Raw genomic sequence first — 16,012 nt, 5'->3', positions numbered from 1 at the left:
TAAGAAAAGTGGTGAGAACTCTAGACCATAATCAGAGACAGGTCTAACTCCCTACCTTCAGTTCAAGTAATTAGAAAACCCGAGTGTATTTACCACATACATTTTTTATTACCTACTTAAAAGAGTAGTTAGTTATGGAACTGCATTCATTTATTTACCACAGCTCCAGCTGAAGGTCAGATGTGAGTGGAAGTTCCAGCATCCATAGAGTTAGAGCGTGACAGGTAGCGACTCAGCATGCGTCCCTCCTGTCCCATTGCTTTATTCATCTTTGAAACCAGCAAGTTCTTGAACTTTCTCCTGAAATCGTTGCCCATGAACATGTAGAGTATCGGGTTGAGGAAGATATTTGTTGATGTGATTAAGGTGCCAGCTCTGAGTGCAATGGGGATGAACTCAGCATGGATGCTTTGGTTCAGCTCAGTCAGCACTAACGAGTGGTATGGAAGCCAGCACAGGAAAAATGTCACAATCAGTTTGAAGATGATGATGGAATAGCAGGTGATGATGATCAGGAACGGGATGAGGAATCCAACAAGGAACCAGCTTATAGCGATGGTTTCATGACTGTACTGACTAATGCTGTAGTTGTTCAGGCACCGGCTTATGCCCAGATGTTGCTGAACATTGCGAAAAATGATGGATGGAACGCTCAGGGCAGCAGAGATGACCCATGCCAGACTAGGCCCTGCTTATGGTGCGCTGGTTCTGTGCCCACATGGGGACCATCACTGCCCCACAGTGGACCGCGCTAATAATGACGAGGAGGAAGATGCTGCTGAACATGTTGAGCAACATGATGAAGGACATGAACTTGCATATGAAGATTTCAAAGGTCCAGTCAGACGTGGCCATGTAGAAGACGTTGAAGAGAAGGAAGAAGCAGAGCAGGAAGTCAGACACGGCCAAGCTGAGGTACCATGTTGTGTTGACTGACTTCTTAATCTTCAAGCCAGTTATGCAGATCACCACGCCATTCCCTACGATTCCCAGCAGGAAGATGACTGCATTAATGACCACCAACGCAATACACAGAACTTCTCCAGAACATGTTGGGAGTACTCTAAAAGACATCTACTTATATGTCAGGTTATCCACTGTGTAATTGCTGTAGTTGGAGTAATCCAAAGTGAAATCCATTGAGTCCACTGTAAAAAAAGCTAATTCATTTGAAATCTCAGTGAAGAGAAGAGATTGTGTAAAGTGGGCTCGAATCCAGGTCAGCTAGGTAATTACCCCAACAGCCTACTGGGTGAGCAACCATGCTCTAATGGTGAGCCCATGTGCAGAACAGTTAGATCGTGGAAGAGGTAAACAAGAAAAGTAATTAACCAAAGGTGGGAGTGAATCCCGGCCACTTTGTTACAAGGGGGCCAAATACCCACTAGATTGCAGCAGCTATAAAACAACCGGTGAATATATCGCCCTTCAAAGGAATGGAGGATGACAAAACTAGAGGCAAAAAACTAAACACCACACCGAAAAGGGAGAACCAAGGACGCCACAGGAAGAATGGCAGCCCCGATGCCCTGGGGAAAACCAAACTAAAACTTCCCAAACAAAACCAGAAAACAGGGAGGAACTGTAATGGCTAAGGGAAGCCTTTGGAGAGAGACAGATTTGAGGGGGAAAACTGGAGAGGGGAGGGGACATGTAAAAACACAAACACCTTTGCAGCACAGAAGTGAGGTGTAGTACGAGGGCTCACAGACCTCAATACCCAAAATTACCAGCTAGGAGCTTGGCTCAGAACTTTGGCAAAGACCCAACACTGACAGACTGGGTCACTGGGCTTAGATAGGTCTAGCCCAGCTGTTGTGCGTTAAGCCTGATTAGTGGTGTGCCTGACTCAAGGCCTCCCTCCCTCCCTTACAGATTGAAGTGCCTGACCTATATTTAATTTTAGTAAACACAAAACTGCAACATAATACAATCATAGCATGTAATACGTAATATTTCAATTTGAAGGCAATTTTTTTTTTGCTTGTCTGTTTTTTTGGGTTTTTTTTCAGGCCAAATCTCAGTGAAAAAGGTCCACAAATTTGCCATTTTATCCACAAATTTGCCAACTTATGCCAATGACATAAGTTTTATATGAATAAGATGTTTTATCACAACATATAACATAGGTACAACATAGGGAGTAACAATCTCAGAATTTTCAGATGAAAATCTTCCTTTACAGATTTGTAAAGTAGTAGATTATTTATGTGAAAATGTTTCATATTCATGCGCAAGTGTTTGGCAGTAAAGTGCAAGTTGTGTGCGTATGTGCAAGTGTTTCCCCCTAAACGGCCCCTCATATTGAATCGCTAAAGCACGGACAACTCTACCCCTCCTTTCCTACGCAATTTTACGTCCTTTCTCATTGGTTGTGCTCTATGTAACGTTACTTGAATATCAGTTGAGTATCAGGATGTCGCAAGACGAGTTAATAGTATCCGAATGTTTTAATCGAAGAGTAAAATAAAGAGTAAAGTAATTATTTCGCGACTTTGGTTGAAGTTTGCTTTTCGATGGACCACAGTAACGCGATTATGAAAGCCCTGCTTTTCCTCGCGGTTATTTATCCGGCATTAGCAGGTAAGCTACTGTACTGGTTAGGATGTTTCTATGAGTAAATGACAAAGTCCTTTTTGTCTGCTAAATGCGGTAAACGTATATGTAAGATAAGTAGCTGGCTAATGGTTCTAATGACGTTCTAATGACGCGTAATCGGCGCTAAAATTATAAATTGCATGAAATTATACAATTTAGGTGAATTATTGAACATGAACCTGCTACTTCTACTAATCCCCAATTTTGCTGTAAATATGAAGGATTTAATTGGAGATGTCCTCCACCTGTTCAACTCACTTTGTGTAGTTATAACGTAATTACTGTAGTTATATATTCAACTGTTTATGGTGGGCTAGTTGTTTAACCTTTGTGAGCTAAAAGGCGGCAAACGATTAGTATATTGATCAACTGTAACTTAAATTATTTTCAGTGAATTTTGAGGACTACCTAACGTATCCTAGATCTGACTTACTCAGTCGTCTTTCTTTTCTGTATTTTCCCATTTTGGTGTCTTTATCAAATCAAGCAGGAGTCTGTAGTGCATCTCTTTCTGAGATTTCATTCATATTCTGTTGGGGGATTTAACTACAAAGAAGAATGTAACCCGCATACTACCAAAAAAGTCATGAAATCCTACTGAGATTTTGATCAAATTTATTCAATTAGTATGACTAGATGTCAGCCAGTGAAACAAGAGAAAACGTTTCATCTTTACGTGCTATCGTCTACATTTACCCAAGAAACGTAAATCTAGAAGAGTGTTTGGCTTCTCTAAATGGCGTGCCACAGGCGAAGTGTGGTCTAATCTGCGAACCGCACTGATGTGTTCAATAATTCTACTGCGTAACGCTGGGTTAGTTTTTCATCGGTTAGTTTCGTATGTATCGAGAGGGTTGGGGTATAAAAAAGAGGGGGAGACCGAGATAAACCACGATTACACAGGGATATTTTTTATATTTGTGATTTGGCTTCCATGTTTCCCATAGGGATGAATGAAGTCCTTAATCTTAAACTGTTTTTTTTTTAATTATTATTATTGTAAGAGGGTACACTGCCATTTCTTAATATATTTTAATACATCTTTTTATTGCTTCTTGTTATATACATTTTCCTTTTCGGCTTTATGGTATTTATTTTCTTTTGCTGTTACTGTGTCTTTAAGGTTTACATTTATGGCATTTAGCTGACGCTTTTATCCAAAGCGGCTTACAATTATAACTGAGTACAACTTGAGTGATTGAGGGTTAAGGGCCTTGCTCAGGGGTACAGCGGTAACTTGGCAGTGGTGCGGCCTGAACCAGCAACCTTCCACTGAGCTACCACAGCCATCTTTAAGGCACTAATTACTCAACCTGCACATCAGTTTTAGCCTGTAAAAGATGGCTTCACATGGTGCCCTGAAACGTTTATTATTGTTTCAGTGGCTGACATCTGATCATACTAATGGAATAAATTTTATCAAAAGCTCTGTTGGATTCTCCTGATCCTTTTCTAGTAGTGTGCAGGCTACAGTCTATTTTTTAGACATTCTGCTATTTTCTTCATGCACGTACAGTAAATGTTTTTTTTCATTTAATTTTCTTGGCTTGAGCATAACCACATACCTTTTGTCAAGGGGTTGTAGCTACCTGTCACGGACTGCTCCTCCCCCATAAGTCACATGTTACAGCCCGGCGTGTGCGGGGAGTTCAGGGATCCACATGTGTATTTGTTTTGTAACCACGCCCCCCTGGGATTGCACACATGTGTACAGGCTTTGTCAAGTGTTGCCGTGTCTATTTAAACCCCTGTCCGTGTGTGCTTCCTTTGCTGGTCATTGTCGTTTAACGTCAACACCCATCGTTGTAAATATTTGCGATAGCAGTAATGTCTGTGATTGTGTGATAACCTTTGTTAGTGTGTACTTTGTTAAATGTTAAAACATGTAATCATGTTCACTGCCAATGTTTCTGAGTGCCTGTTGTGTAGTGTTTGTTTCATGTTAATAAATGTCTCACATGAACGAGGAAGTCTGTGCGTCCTGCCCCGCGCCCTGCAGCAGTCGGGCCAGCAGCATTAAAGAATGACCAAACACCACAGAACGCCAAACACCACAGACTGCAAAGAGGGAGGTTGGGTGGAGTCGTCGGGATCTCCGGAGGGCAGGGCTAAAGCCTGAGTCCCTTCCCTTCAGTGTATTCGCCAGCGATACTGGAGGGGTCCGCCCAATGTCTCGGAGGCAAACCGCCTCTGCGGCTCTCCTAAAGTGGTAGAGGAGAGGAGGACCGTTCGGGGAAGGAGCATGCCCCGGAACCAGGGCGGACATGCACCCCCGCGTGTTCGTGGAGTCTGAGGACACATCACAGCGCCTTATATCTATGTGGAATGGCACTCTTGTTTGTATGTGTGTGCACCTAATGTGCGTTCCTAGGCACGTCACATTGTGGAGCATACCAGATTACCTCGAGAGAGGCAGGCACTCTACCTTTCTCCCTCATTCACAGGGATCTCCCTGGCTGATGGTTCCTGGCCCGTCTTGGGTTAAGTGGGCACCGGGCACTGCCATGCAGTATCTGTTTGTGTGTGCATGGTGGCGTGGGATTCGCTGTCCAGGCATAGGACGCTTCGGGAGCCGCGCCCCTTGGGAGGGGGTTCTGTCACGGACTGCTCCTCCCCCATGAGTCATGTGGTACGGCCTGCGGTGTGCAGGGGGTTCGTTTGTTTGTAGCCACACCCTCCGTGAGGGTGCACACCTGTACAGGGTTTAGGACGTTAAGTGTATGTATGTTTATTTAAACTGTTGTCAGTGCGCACCTCTCCGTTGGTCATTGTAGCCCTGTGATGTTGAATGTCTGTGTAGAGGTTATGGTTGTGTGAGTTATCCGTGTCTATTATAAAGTTATGTTATCCGTGAATGTTATATGTGAGTGCCACCGTTACTGTACCACGACCTAAGATCGCGGAAACTCTGGAGTGGGAGAGGAACACCCCCTGGAAAATTTTAGTGGGGGCCTAGGGCGATAGAGTCAGCGAGATCTACGACCAAAGACGCTAGAGCCCGAGTCCTTCTACCTCTACGGACCCACCAGGAGAAGGACTGGAGAGGGCCGCCCAAAGTCCCGGAGGGGGAGTTCCTCTGGAACGCTCCTAGAGTGTCAGGATTAAAGAGGACCATTAAGGGAGGTCACACGTATGGAACCAGGGTGGTCGTGCACCCCCATGTGTCCGATGGGCCCAAGGACACGTTAACGGCGACTGCGGACTTAGCAGGCGCTGCAGCACAACACCATGTATATGTGTTCATTGGTGCTAATGTTTATGTGTATGTGTTTATGTGTAATGTTTATGTGTGTGTTTTTAGGCACGTTACCTTTTTGGGAAGCATACCGGAAGGACCCCAGAGAGGCAGGCCTTTCTTCCTCATTCCGGGAGGTCTCCCAGGTGGGAAGTTCCTGGCCCACCTTGTGCTGGGTGGGCTCCGGGCAATGCCATGCCTTGTCTGTGTGTGTTCACGGCAGCCTGGAGTGAACTATCCTGGAAGGGAAAGCATCAGGAACCACGCCCCCAGGGAAGGGTTGTCTTTGAGGAATGCTCCCTCCACACCCTTCACTTGGAGCATGCCTCCTTTGTTGGTCATTGTCGCTACGTAAGTTGTTTATCATATGTATGATATGATATACACATATCTCCCTGTGTATCATACCTTGATTTTGTATTTGTCATTGCTGATTTTTGCCTGCCCCTTGGATTTATCTGCCTGGTTTTGGATTGCTCTTCTGGTGTTGACACAGACTGTTCTTTCTCCAAGATTCGGATTTCCCCTTACCTTGCCCTTTTGGTTTCGACTCTGGTTTGTTCAGCCACCACTGTGTTGAACCCTATTAAAGCTCCTGTTTTATATCCGTAAGCTTCCGATTCTGCCAGGCCCATCACACACTCCATGTAATACTCGTTGGGAAACTGTTCTGTAGAGTTACAAATTCAAGTGTTGCTTGTACAGTTTGATTATATTGGATGTAAGAAACTGTCTTTTTCGTTTTCTTCTGCAAATGATCTTTATTGACCAGTTCAGCTGGAAGTCTGATTCTTTTTACAGGTACTTGTGTTGATAAGGTTTGTACCTGCAACATTTGTGTCTGAGATGATGTTTTTATGTTTTGATTAAAAACAATGGATGTGTTTTTTCCTCTTTACAGAAAATTACACTCTATATTACATCTGCATTGCAGTTAGTTCAAGAACAGATTTCCGAGATTGCAGTGGTGTTATTCGGGTGGATGGTAAGTGTATAAAGAGCATTACAGCTAATGAGCCACTACTGGACTACTGGAAAAGGACTCAGATTCACCAGAGAATTCAGGAGATCTTCAAAGACATTGAGGCTACTGGAATGGGACGCTTTATTCAGACTGAAGGTGAGGATGAAAACACGCAGAAACAGCAGCACAGTGACACTTAACAACATTCATTATTACAGTCTAGTAGTGAGTATCCATGGAAATCAGCCATCAGACAGCAACAGTATGATGTATTCTGTACCTCTGTCAGTCTACAGTGTACAGCTTCCTCATGTGTTGTTACTTTGTTACACAGTCAGTTAGCAACAGCAGAGAAACTGTATACACATGACTGTAATCTGTGCTACCATAATCACACCTATGTAAAACCACATGAAGGAACTACCCAAACATTTGTATTTATTGTTTTCCCACATTAGACAGACACCTTTTGATGGAGCTAATTACACAAGTGGACATTTACAATTACACTGTTTTTTATTAGTATATTAGCATTAGAAGTGTTGAGTGTTTTTTGTTTTTGTATGATGGATGAAGTAGTGCTTAAAAATAATTGTGATTGGCGGGAAGGCCCGTCAGTCAGTTCTCCATCAATTACTTCTCACGTCATCCGTTACTCGAAGCCAACATTAAGAAGGATGTTCTGTCAGTTATTGATCTAAAGTTGACCACTTATGTTTTGAAATGAATGGGATAAAGAATGACTGGAAACAGTCTGCACTGATCAAAGACTTCCATACTGTCCAGCACTCAGCATTACATGTTAGTTTGCTGAAGGATATGTTGACTATGGCAGTCTGGTATTGTGTTGTATCCTCTCTTGAGTGTGTTGTGGGTGTTATCTGCATACATATTTAAGACAGTTAATACTCAAGTATTCCTACTACATCTGTCATGCAGTAGTTGTAGTCTACACAGTTTGTACAATAATTCCATATCCATCTTGTCTTTTTAGGCTTTAATCCTGTTTCAGGAAACCCCACTGCACGTAAGTGATACAGTGAACACTAATGAATTATTTAGTTATATTATTCAGTCCCCTTCATTAATGTCTGAGTATTTAACTTTAACTCTGTTAACCTACAGGTTTTACAGCCTCTGGCGATGAATCATCGATCACCAGCTCCCGTGATTGCAGAATTGAAATAGTAAGTTTTTTTATTTGTTTCAAATATCTTAGCAGTAGAAATACACCAGTATTATGATTTTAAACAAAATATGTAGTCACTGGGCTACAATTTAACACTTTGTACCTTTATAAAAATATACAGCCGAAACATATTTTACTAAACATTAATTTTATATATATATATATATACACACACACACACACACATATATATATATATATATATATATATATATATATATATATATACACACACACACACACACACACACACACACACTGACTTCAGCTACCTGTAAAATTAAAGCTGGCAATAGCTAGTCTAGTCATGATGGTCTGTGAACATAACATGTACACACTGGGTAACACTGAACTGTATTCAGTTTTCAGCCACCAAAACATTTTAAAAGTATTCAGTCCAAGCCTGGTTTGCTACTACCAATCACCCTTCAGATCTGCCACGAGCACAGTGACACAGGTGTTTGGTTCATGAGGGTGCAGGAATGACCCATAAGGACTTGCACTGTTGAGGGGGTGCTCTGACTATAGCGTTTGTGCAGCTGGTCAAGTAAAATAGGCAGTTATTCACATTACCAGTACATGTTTAAAATGTGGTGATTACTACCAGGATTACAATACTTTAACATGGATCACATACATTACATAAAAAATAAATTTTTATGGTTCTGATTGAGGGAACAAATGCCATGAATATTGTCACACTGACAGCTTTCACATTAAATGTAACGTGTGTTTATTTAAAAGTTTAAAATGTGTGATGTCCCTGTTTACATTATTTAAATCTATCCCTCTAACATACCATTTCCTAATATCCATAGACTCCTTTATATATTAATGAGAGAAGCCAAGTTTATGATCACAGAAACAGGACCATGTTTTATATCTATACATCTATAAATCAAAATATACATTTGGTATAATATTTTAAGAAAAAAGAGAGTTTTCAGGTAATCAGATTTTAGTGGAAGATAGGAATATGACACTGTTAGAATACACTTTTAATTGATCAGGAGGTTCTGTAAGAAACATCTCTTTTGGTCTCTTTTCCAAGCTCAATGTAGGACTTACCACTGTGGTTTTCATTCTTGTCAATGACGTTCTCATCATGGCCAATCAGACAGGCAGAACACAACAGGGCTGAGCAACTGCTGCTTTTATTGGGCTATGAAGTTATCAAACACCCAAGAACATAATTAAAATAATGAAACATTCACCGCAAGATGTTGAGTCAGTATGTGGTAGGGTTGCTGGTGGAAAGAAAATAGAGTGGTCATTGCAAGCTACAGTTTTCTCAGAGAGTATTCTTTAATACATTAGAACTTTCATTTACGTTTAAGGAAGAGATTTAATCAAGAAATCTCACATTATTGATTATTTAGAGTTTTCTGAACAGTTTGTTATTGGCACAACATGTCCAGCAGGAAAAATAACAAGTTCCTGCATCATCTCTGTAACCCTGCTGCTCAGACACACTGCATTCCCCCTCATCACTGTAAACCTGCTGCTCAGACACACTGCATTCCCTCTCATCACTGTAAACCTGCTGCTCAGACACACTGCATTCCCCCTCATCACTGTAAACCTGCTGCTCAGACACACTGCATTCCTTCTCATCACTGTAAACCTGCTGCTCAGACACACTGCATTCCCTCTCATCACTGTAAACCTGCTGCTCAGACACACTGCATTCCCTCTCATCACTGTAAAGCTGTACCTCAGGGCTAGGTGTACCTCTGCAGAAAGAGAGACTAGATAGGCTCCAGCAGATCTAGCTATGGCAGCACAGATAGAGTGAGAAGGAAGCACAGACATGAGGGCACCCTGGAACATCAGCACTCCACCACTCTCATTCTATAAACCAAAAGAGAGTGACAAAAGAGCGGTGAAGTGACAGCATTATAACATCCCAGTTTACCATAACTCTCAATGCCCATGGACCCCCTGATCTACACCTTTACCTAAGATGGGAAGTAGCTAATAAAATGCCTGACTGTTGAGGTTTTCAGCCTAGCCTTAAATATTGAGATTGTGTCTGAATCTCAAACATTTGCAGGAAGGTTATTCCATAGTGTGGGAGCTTCATAGAAAAAGGCTTTGCCCCCTGTGGTAGATTTTCTTATTCTTGCTACTAATAAAGAGCCTGACCCTTTTGAACTAAGCAGGTCGTAAAGCACTAAGAGTTCTCTAAGCTACTGCAGGTAAGACCATTCAGTGCTTTTCAGGTAATTAAAAGTACTTTATAATCAATATGAAATTTTATTGGGAGCCAGTGTAAAGTACCTAAGATATGAGTGATGTGATCAAATTTTCTAGTTCTAGTAAATATTCTGGCTGTTGCATTTTGGACTAGCTGGAGCTTGTTTAGGCACGTAGTAGTACAGCCTGATTGTAAGGCATTACAGTAGTCCAATCTTAATAATAAATGCATGGACTAGCTTTTATGCATCATATGAGGAAAGCATGTTCCTAATCTTTGAAATGTTCCTAATGTGGAGAAAGGCGGTCCTAGAAATATTATTTATATGAGCTTCGACCTAGAGACTGGGATCCATAATAACTCAAAGATCTTTAAGTGTTAAGGAAGATGTAATTGTGATACCACTTAGGTTCACTGAATAACTGAAGAGTGAGGACTTAAGTGTCTCTGGGTCTAATAAATGTGATGCAGGCGGCTCAGATGAAGCGAGAGGCGGGGTTGTGGTGAAGTGCGGTTTATTATCCATAGACAATAAAGAAACCAAAAGCACGAAATAAACAAAACTTCAGGCTTTTTCTACGCTCGGCGTGGTGGTTAGTTTTTCCTTTTGTTTTACTTGTTCAAAGATCTAACTGTTCTGCATATGGGCCCACCATCATTAGAGCATGGTTGCTCACCCATTAGGCTGCCTGTGTCATCACCTAACCGATCTTGGTTCGAGCCCACCTTACAACATTTATCCTTTATTTATCATTTCATTTATCCAGAGACCGTCACCATCTGAGTATGACATCCAACTTCTCCCACGAATGTTACATGGTGTTTGCACGAGTTTGCACTGATGGTGATGGAGCCGAGCAGATCTGCATGAGAGACAAGGTGATCCCATAAACAGGGAAGTGTTTGTTCTAGAATGACGTCCAATCACCATTCTGAGTTTTTCTTCTGTCTCCATCAGGAAGCATTAAACATGTACGAGCTCTTTCATGTTCGGAACCTCCTTCACCACAATGCCTACCAGCACAGGGTTGTAAAGGCAGTTGAACTCATGTAAGTTCACTCTGATTCTATAAAACCATAGCATACTTTCCATGTTGGACTGTCTCTCTTGCTCTCTTGCTTTCTCTCTCTCTCTTTCTCACTTGGATAGGTCAAAGACATTTAATTGAAATTGCTTAATAAAAGTTGATGTGTTTTTTCAACAACCTTTAGCCTAAACAGAGATACACTGAGAAAGAAAAAGAAAAACCTTTTTGACTGTTCTGGGCCTTGTAATCAGCATCTAAAAATGTCAACACATTCTGGCTGTATTAACCAATCAGGAAACTTGTTTTAATCATACATTTTCATTGATGGTGTTTTCAGGATTTTAGATGTACTCACAGCATCTGATGAGATCTTTGAGTTTTCTGCTGCAGTAAAGGACCCCAAAGCTTACCTGAATCTCACAGGTTGTCCACTTATTTTAGCAAATGTCTGTGTTTGGTTGCTTGATTTCATTGTAGTATCTTGCTTTGTATTTATTGTTGTTCCTTCTTATGTTATGCAGATTGTGTTCTTCGGGAAATCCTGAACTCAATAAACAAAGGCATTGTACAAGCACAGAAAATTATAAAGAGAATTTTTGAGAGCAAACTCTACAGGTTTATTGAAGGGAAAACATTTCAGACTCAAGTCACATGGTCACTTGGACATGGTTGAACTTCTGAAAACCTGGTTGGACAAAATCCAGGGACAACCTGGTGGCTCGCAGCTCTCTGCAGATGACTTTGCAGTGAAGGTAAGCACAGGGAAATACTATAAACACCTACAGTGCAGTACAGGAAAATACTGTAAACATTTGCAGTGCAGGACACTTGATTTGTCATAGATGAAGCTTCAGTTTGGCTGTGCAACACAGAACCAAAATTTTAATTATTAAAATACCAAAGCTATTTATATTCTTGTAACTACTGAAATATAGTTGATTTGTAATCTGCATTGTCCATGCAAGAAAGGTCCAGTGTCCTTAGTTTGTGGCTATGAGGTTTAACAGATAATCAGTTATTAACAGTAACCACCTTTATAATCTTTGCTTAAGAAAAAAATGTTCATTTGAAAAATGTAAATGAAGCCAAATAATTTGGCTAGACCAGACTATCACTTAATCATACATGCACTGGTGCAATTTTAATATCTCCTGTTAGCTACTTAGTTAGTTAAATGCTCCGTTAGTTACCTGCCAATAGTGCCTCACTTTAGCACTAACACCTTCCCTTAAGCACTATCACATCACGTTAGTGTATCGCTGTCTGCCCGAGTGCCGCAGGGCACGGGGCAGGACGCACAGACTCTCTTGATGTTGTAGAACTATTATTAACTTAAAACACAGATGACAAATGTGGCACTCACATATAATGTCGACCATGAACATGACAATGCATTAACATTAAACGAAGAACGTATATTAATGGTAACTTTTAAAACAAACATTACAGCGGGTCTCACAAAGATCAATATTAACACATAGGTAGCAACAATGACCAACAATGGTGCACACACTGACAGGAGTTTAAATAGACAGACAAACATACAACAGTAAACCCTGTGCAGGTGTGTGCCTAACCCTGTTAGCTCTTGTCTCTGGTGTGAAGGAAACCACCCAGCCAGTTCCTGGCTCCATTGTGAGAGATGCCGCCTGGCCATTTCCCGCCTCTAGCGCGAGAGACGCCGCCCGTCCTGACCCAGTTCCACTCCCCGGCACGAGAGACGCCAGCCGTCCTGAGCCTGTTCCCAGTTCCCAGCATACTGGATGCCGCCAGTTCTGTTCCTGTTTCCGGCATAATGGATGTGCCACTTCTGTTTCGTGTGTCACTCCATTCCTGTAGTGGTGCAGCCCCGCCTCTGGACCCCCCAGACCCGCCGCCGCTGAATGCCACGTCACCGGACCTGCCAGTTCCTGTTTCTGGAGTGGAAGAAGCCACTCCACAAGTCCCCGTCCCTCGTACCAGGCCATTCCCTGTGGTTTCTCCTCGAGACTCCACTGTGCCCCTAAATGCTAATACCATGTGCCTCCTAAGACGCTTAGGACTCCTTCGGCAACACCTCGCAGCAAGCCAGTGACTCTTAAGCCCTCTCTGTCGGCCTCACGGACCCCTACGACTCCTATTTCTACACCTTATATATCTCCTCTGCTCCTTCAGACTGCAGCGCCAGACCCCATTACTGCCCCCTTGTCTGCTTCTGTGTCTTCAGTTCCTGTGTTGCCTACTCCTGTTCCTGGTTTTGTCCTTGTCCCTGTTCATGTGTCTATTCCCATTTGTGTGAAGATTGTCCGTCCTGTTACTCTGCCTTGTGGTATTGTTGTTGCCGTACCTGTACCCGTTCCCGTCCCAGTACCTGTACCATGCCTGCCGTGTATTTTGTTCCTGTGTCCATCTCTGTCATAGTTCACATCATGTCCTCTGTTTTTACCTCTTCCCCCGTGCGTGACACCAGTTTTTCTCCTCTCCTCTCTCTGCTTGTCTCTGTGCTCATCTCGAATTCCGACCGGGTCTCCAGTGACTCCTTTTCCCCATCAGGCTCCTGTCCTTTGGTCTGTCCCTACTGCACTGCCTGTCCACGGTTTAACCCTGAGACCGACACATATCCCTGGTCCTGTCGCATTCCATGTCCGCAGTCCTGCCCTGTCTCCTATGCCTGTTTGTAATCCTACCCCTGGCCCGGCTTCTACTTCTCTGTTTACTCCCTGTGTCCCCTCAGCTGTTTCCTGTCCTGCCTCGTCATCCCTAGCTCCTCCTTTTATTCCGGTCCCTGCATCGTGTAGCCCTTTTGTTCCAACTCCCTGTCTTGCCTGAACTCCCACCCCTGTTCCACCCTCTGGTATTATGCTTGTTTTTGTTCTTGTTCCTGTTCCTGTGTCCGTTCTGGTACCCTTGTCTGTTTTTGTTCCTGTCCCTTTGCCCCTGGTCTGTTTTGAAATGTTTCTTCCTGGTTCTGTTTTGGTTTTGGTGTTCCGGGTTTTGCGGGCCCTGGTGTTGCGCGCGTTGGTGGGGGGTTCTGTCATGAATGGTCACCTTCCTGGCATCACTGTTTCTTTAGTTTTTCTGTCGTGTCTTTGTTTTTCCTTCACTTCCTTGTTCCTTTCCTTGGTTTCGTTTTCTCCGCCCCTCATCTGCTCTTCAGTTCCAGTCCGTGTTTTAGTTATCTCTGTTATGTTCACCTGCGTCTGATTATCCTTGATTGTTTTGGTTATTTTAGCCCTGGCTTTTGTCTTCTAGTTTGTTGGTTATTTTGGTAAGTTACGTTTGTTCTGTTGTGTTTAAATTCTGCTCGTGGGACTGTTGTCGCCATTGCTTTTCCATTTGTTCAGTTTGTGTATTATTTTTGCTTCAGTGTTTTTCCTCCTTGCTTTGGTTTATTTTACTCTCCATGTTTGTGTTTCACTCACTTAATAAACCACCTCCTGCATTTGCATTCTGCCTCTTGCCTGTTTCTATTGGGATCGATACACCTACCTCACTCTGCCTGCTAATGACTTCTGCTAGTGCTGGAGTAAATGGGTCTAGTCCTAATAATGTTCTAATTATTAATAACATTAAACAACTGACATTGCTTGTTGTAATAAACTTGCTTTCTTAAAATTGTTAGTTGGTAAAATTCGAAACGTTAGTAGGACATAATTTGCTAGGGGGGGATTTATCAATATACTGTTTGCAGCCTTTCAGATCACAAATGGCATAGAAAAATTGAAAGGGGAAAAAAGTCTAGACCAGGACATCCAGTTTAATATATAACTACAGTAATTACATAATAATTAACCCACAGCGAGTTGGACAGAAGGAGGCTAACTCGGATTCAAGCCTCCATATTTACAGTAAAATTACGTATTAGTAGCAGCTGAATGTTTGTAACAGATCAGATGCTGTCAAGACAGAACATCAGTCCAATAAGTCACATATTTCATTTAACATATAATTTTAGCGTAAATACTGTTTTGATACGTTTTCCAAATATATTGACAATTGCCCGACTAGCCTAACCATTAGCCAGCTACATACATGCTAATGCCGGATGAATACTAAAACAAGAAGAAAAGTAGGGCTTTCATGGTCACAGTACGGTGATCCATCGAAAACCAAACTTCAACCACAAAGTCATGAAAGAAACTTTAATCAAACCAGAATGATAAATGTATTATTTTAACTTTTGACTGAAACATTTATATTCTGTAACATTGCATGAGTAACACCTCCCATTAGGATTAACACCTTCCCTTAGGAGTATCACCTAACGTCAGGACAAGTTTAAATATACCAGTGAAAAATTTTAGTTAGAAAATTGCAGTAAAGGAAGTTAATTCAGGTGCAGGTGTGTGTAGGCGTGGTTACAAATAAACATACAAGACCCTCCCACTGCATGCGGCTGGCCAAACGACGTCACTCGTGAGAGGCGAGCGTCCTGTGACGCTCCGTCATTAACTCGTCGGCTCTTACGGTTGCGTCATACTATTAAAGGCATATTAACCTAGTTTCACTCGTAGGTTAAAGTAACACGTGGGATACATTTGATGCACACACACACACACACACACACACACGTGTATACAGTGTGTGAGGAAAAAAAAAACATTAAAAAACGCAATAAGGAAGAAATTTGCCCTGAGATTATACGTTTAAGGTGTTTTTTTCACAACAGGTATGAAATAATGACTTGCAGTCCACCTAATTTAATCAAACCTAGGCACCCACCCATGTCCCACAATGAAATATAAAGGCTGTAAATTCCCCTGCTGTTTGGCACTGTCATGCCAAGCCTGTTTGGTAGCGGGAGATGTTAAGTCAGTGGAGC

General features: G+C 42.2%; 1 protein-coding gene and 1 pseudogene across 2 annotated transcripts; one reads left to right on the top strand and one right to left on the bottom strand.

The window, feature by feature from the left end:
- Positions 1 to 176: 176 nt before the first annotated feature.
- On the bottom strand, positions 177 to 4,212 carry LOC118241306 (chemerin-like receptor 1; annotated as a pseudogene).
- On the top strand, positions 2,334 to 14,632 carry LOC118241445 (uncharacterized). Of its 2 annotated transcripts, XM_081710283.1 has the most exons (10): positions 2,335 to 2,583; positions 5,900 to 6,184; positions 6,735 to 6,953; positions 7,792 to 7,824; positions 7,923 to 7,984; positions 10,951 to 11,062; positions 11,142 to 11,233; positions 11,549 to 11,634; positions 11,733 to 11,963; positions 12,817 to 14,632. In XM_081710283.1, the coding sequence occupies exons 2-6, from the start codon at positions 6,127 to 6,129 to the stop codon at positions 11,023 to 11,025; spliced, it is 447 nt and encodes a 148-aa protein (XP_081566409.1). In that variant the 5' UTR covers positions 2,335 to 2,583; positions 5,900 to 6,126; the 3' UTR covers positions 11,026 to 11,062; positions 11,142 to 11,233; positions 11,549 to 11,634; positions 11,733 to 11,963; positions 12,817 to 14,632. The 2 variants fall into 2 exon arrangements, with proteins under 2 accessions (XP_081566408.1, XP_081566409.1); XM_081710282.1 differs by lacking the exons at positions 7,792 to 7,824; positions 7,923 to 7,984; positions 10,951 to 11,062; ... (2 more) ...; positions 11,733 to 11,963; positions 12,817 to 14,632 and adding exons at positions 5,043 to 5,227; positions 6,347 to 6,441 and having other exon boundaries at positions 2,334 to 2,583; positions 6,735 to 6,867.
- Positions 14,633 to 16,012: the final 1,380 nt, after the last annotated feature.

The sequence above is a fragment of the Electrophorus electricus genome, chromosome 1 (genome assembly GCF_041902795.1).
Source record: "Electrophorus electricus isolate QZ-2024a chromosome 1, ASM4190279v1, whole genome shotgun sequence".
Classification (NCBI taxonomy): Eukaryota; Metazoa; Chordata; class Actinopteri; order Gymnotiformes; family Gymnotidae; genus Electrophorus; species Electrophorus electricus.
This window is presented reverse-complemented; position numbering and strand designations above follow the sequence as displayed.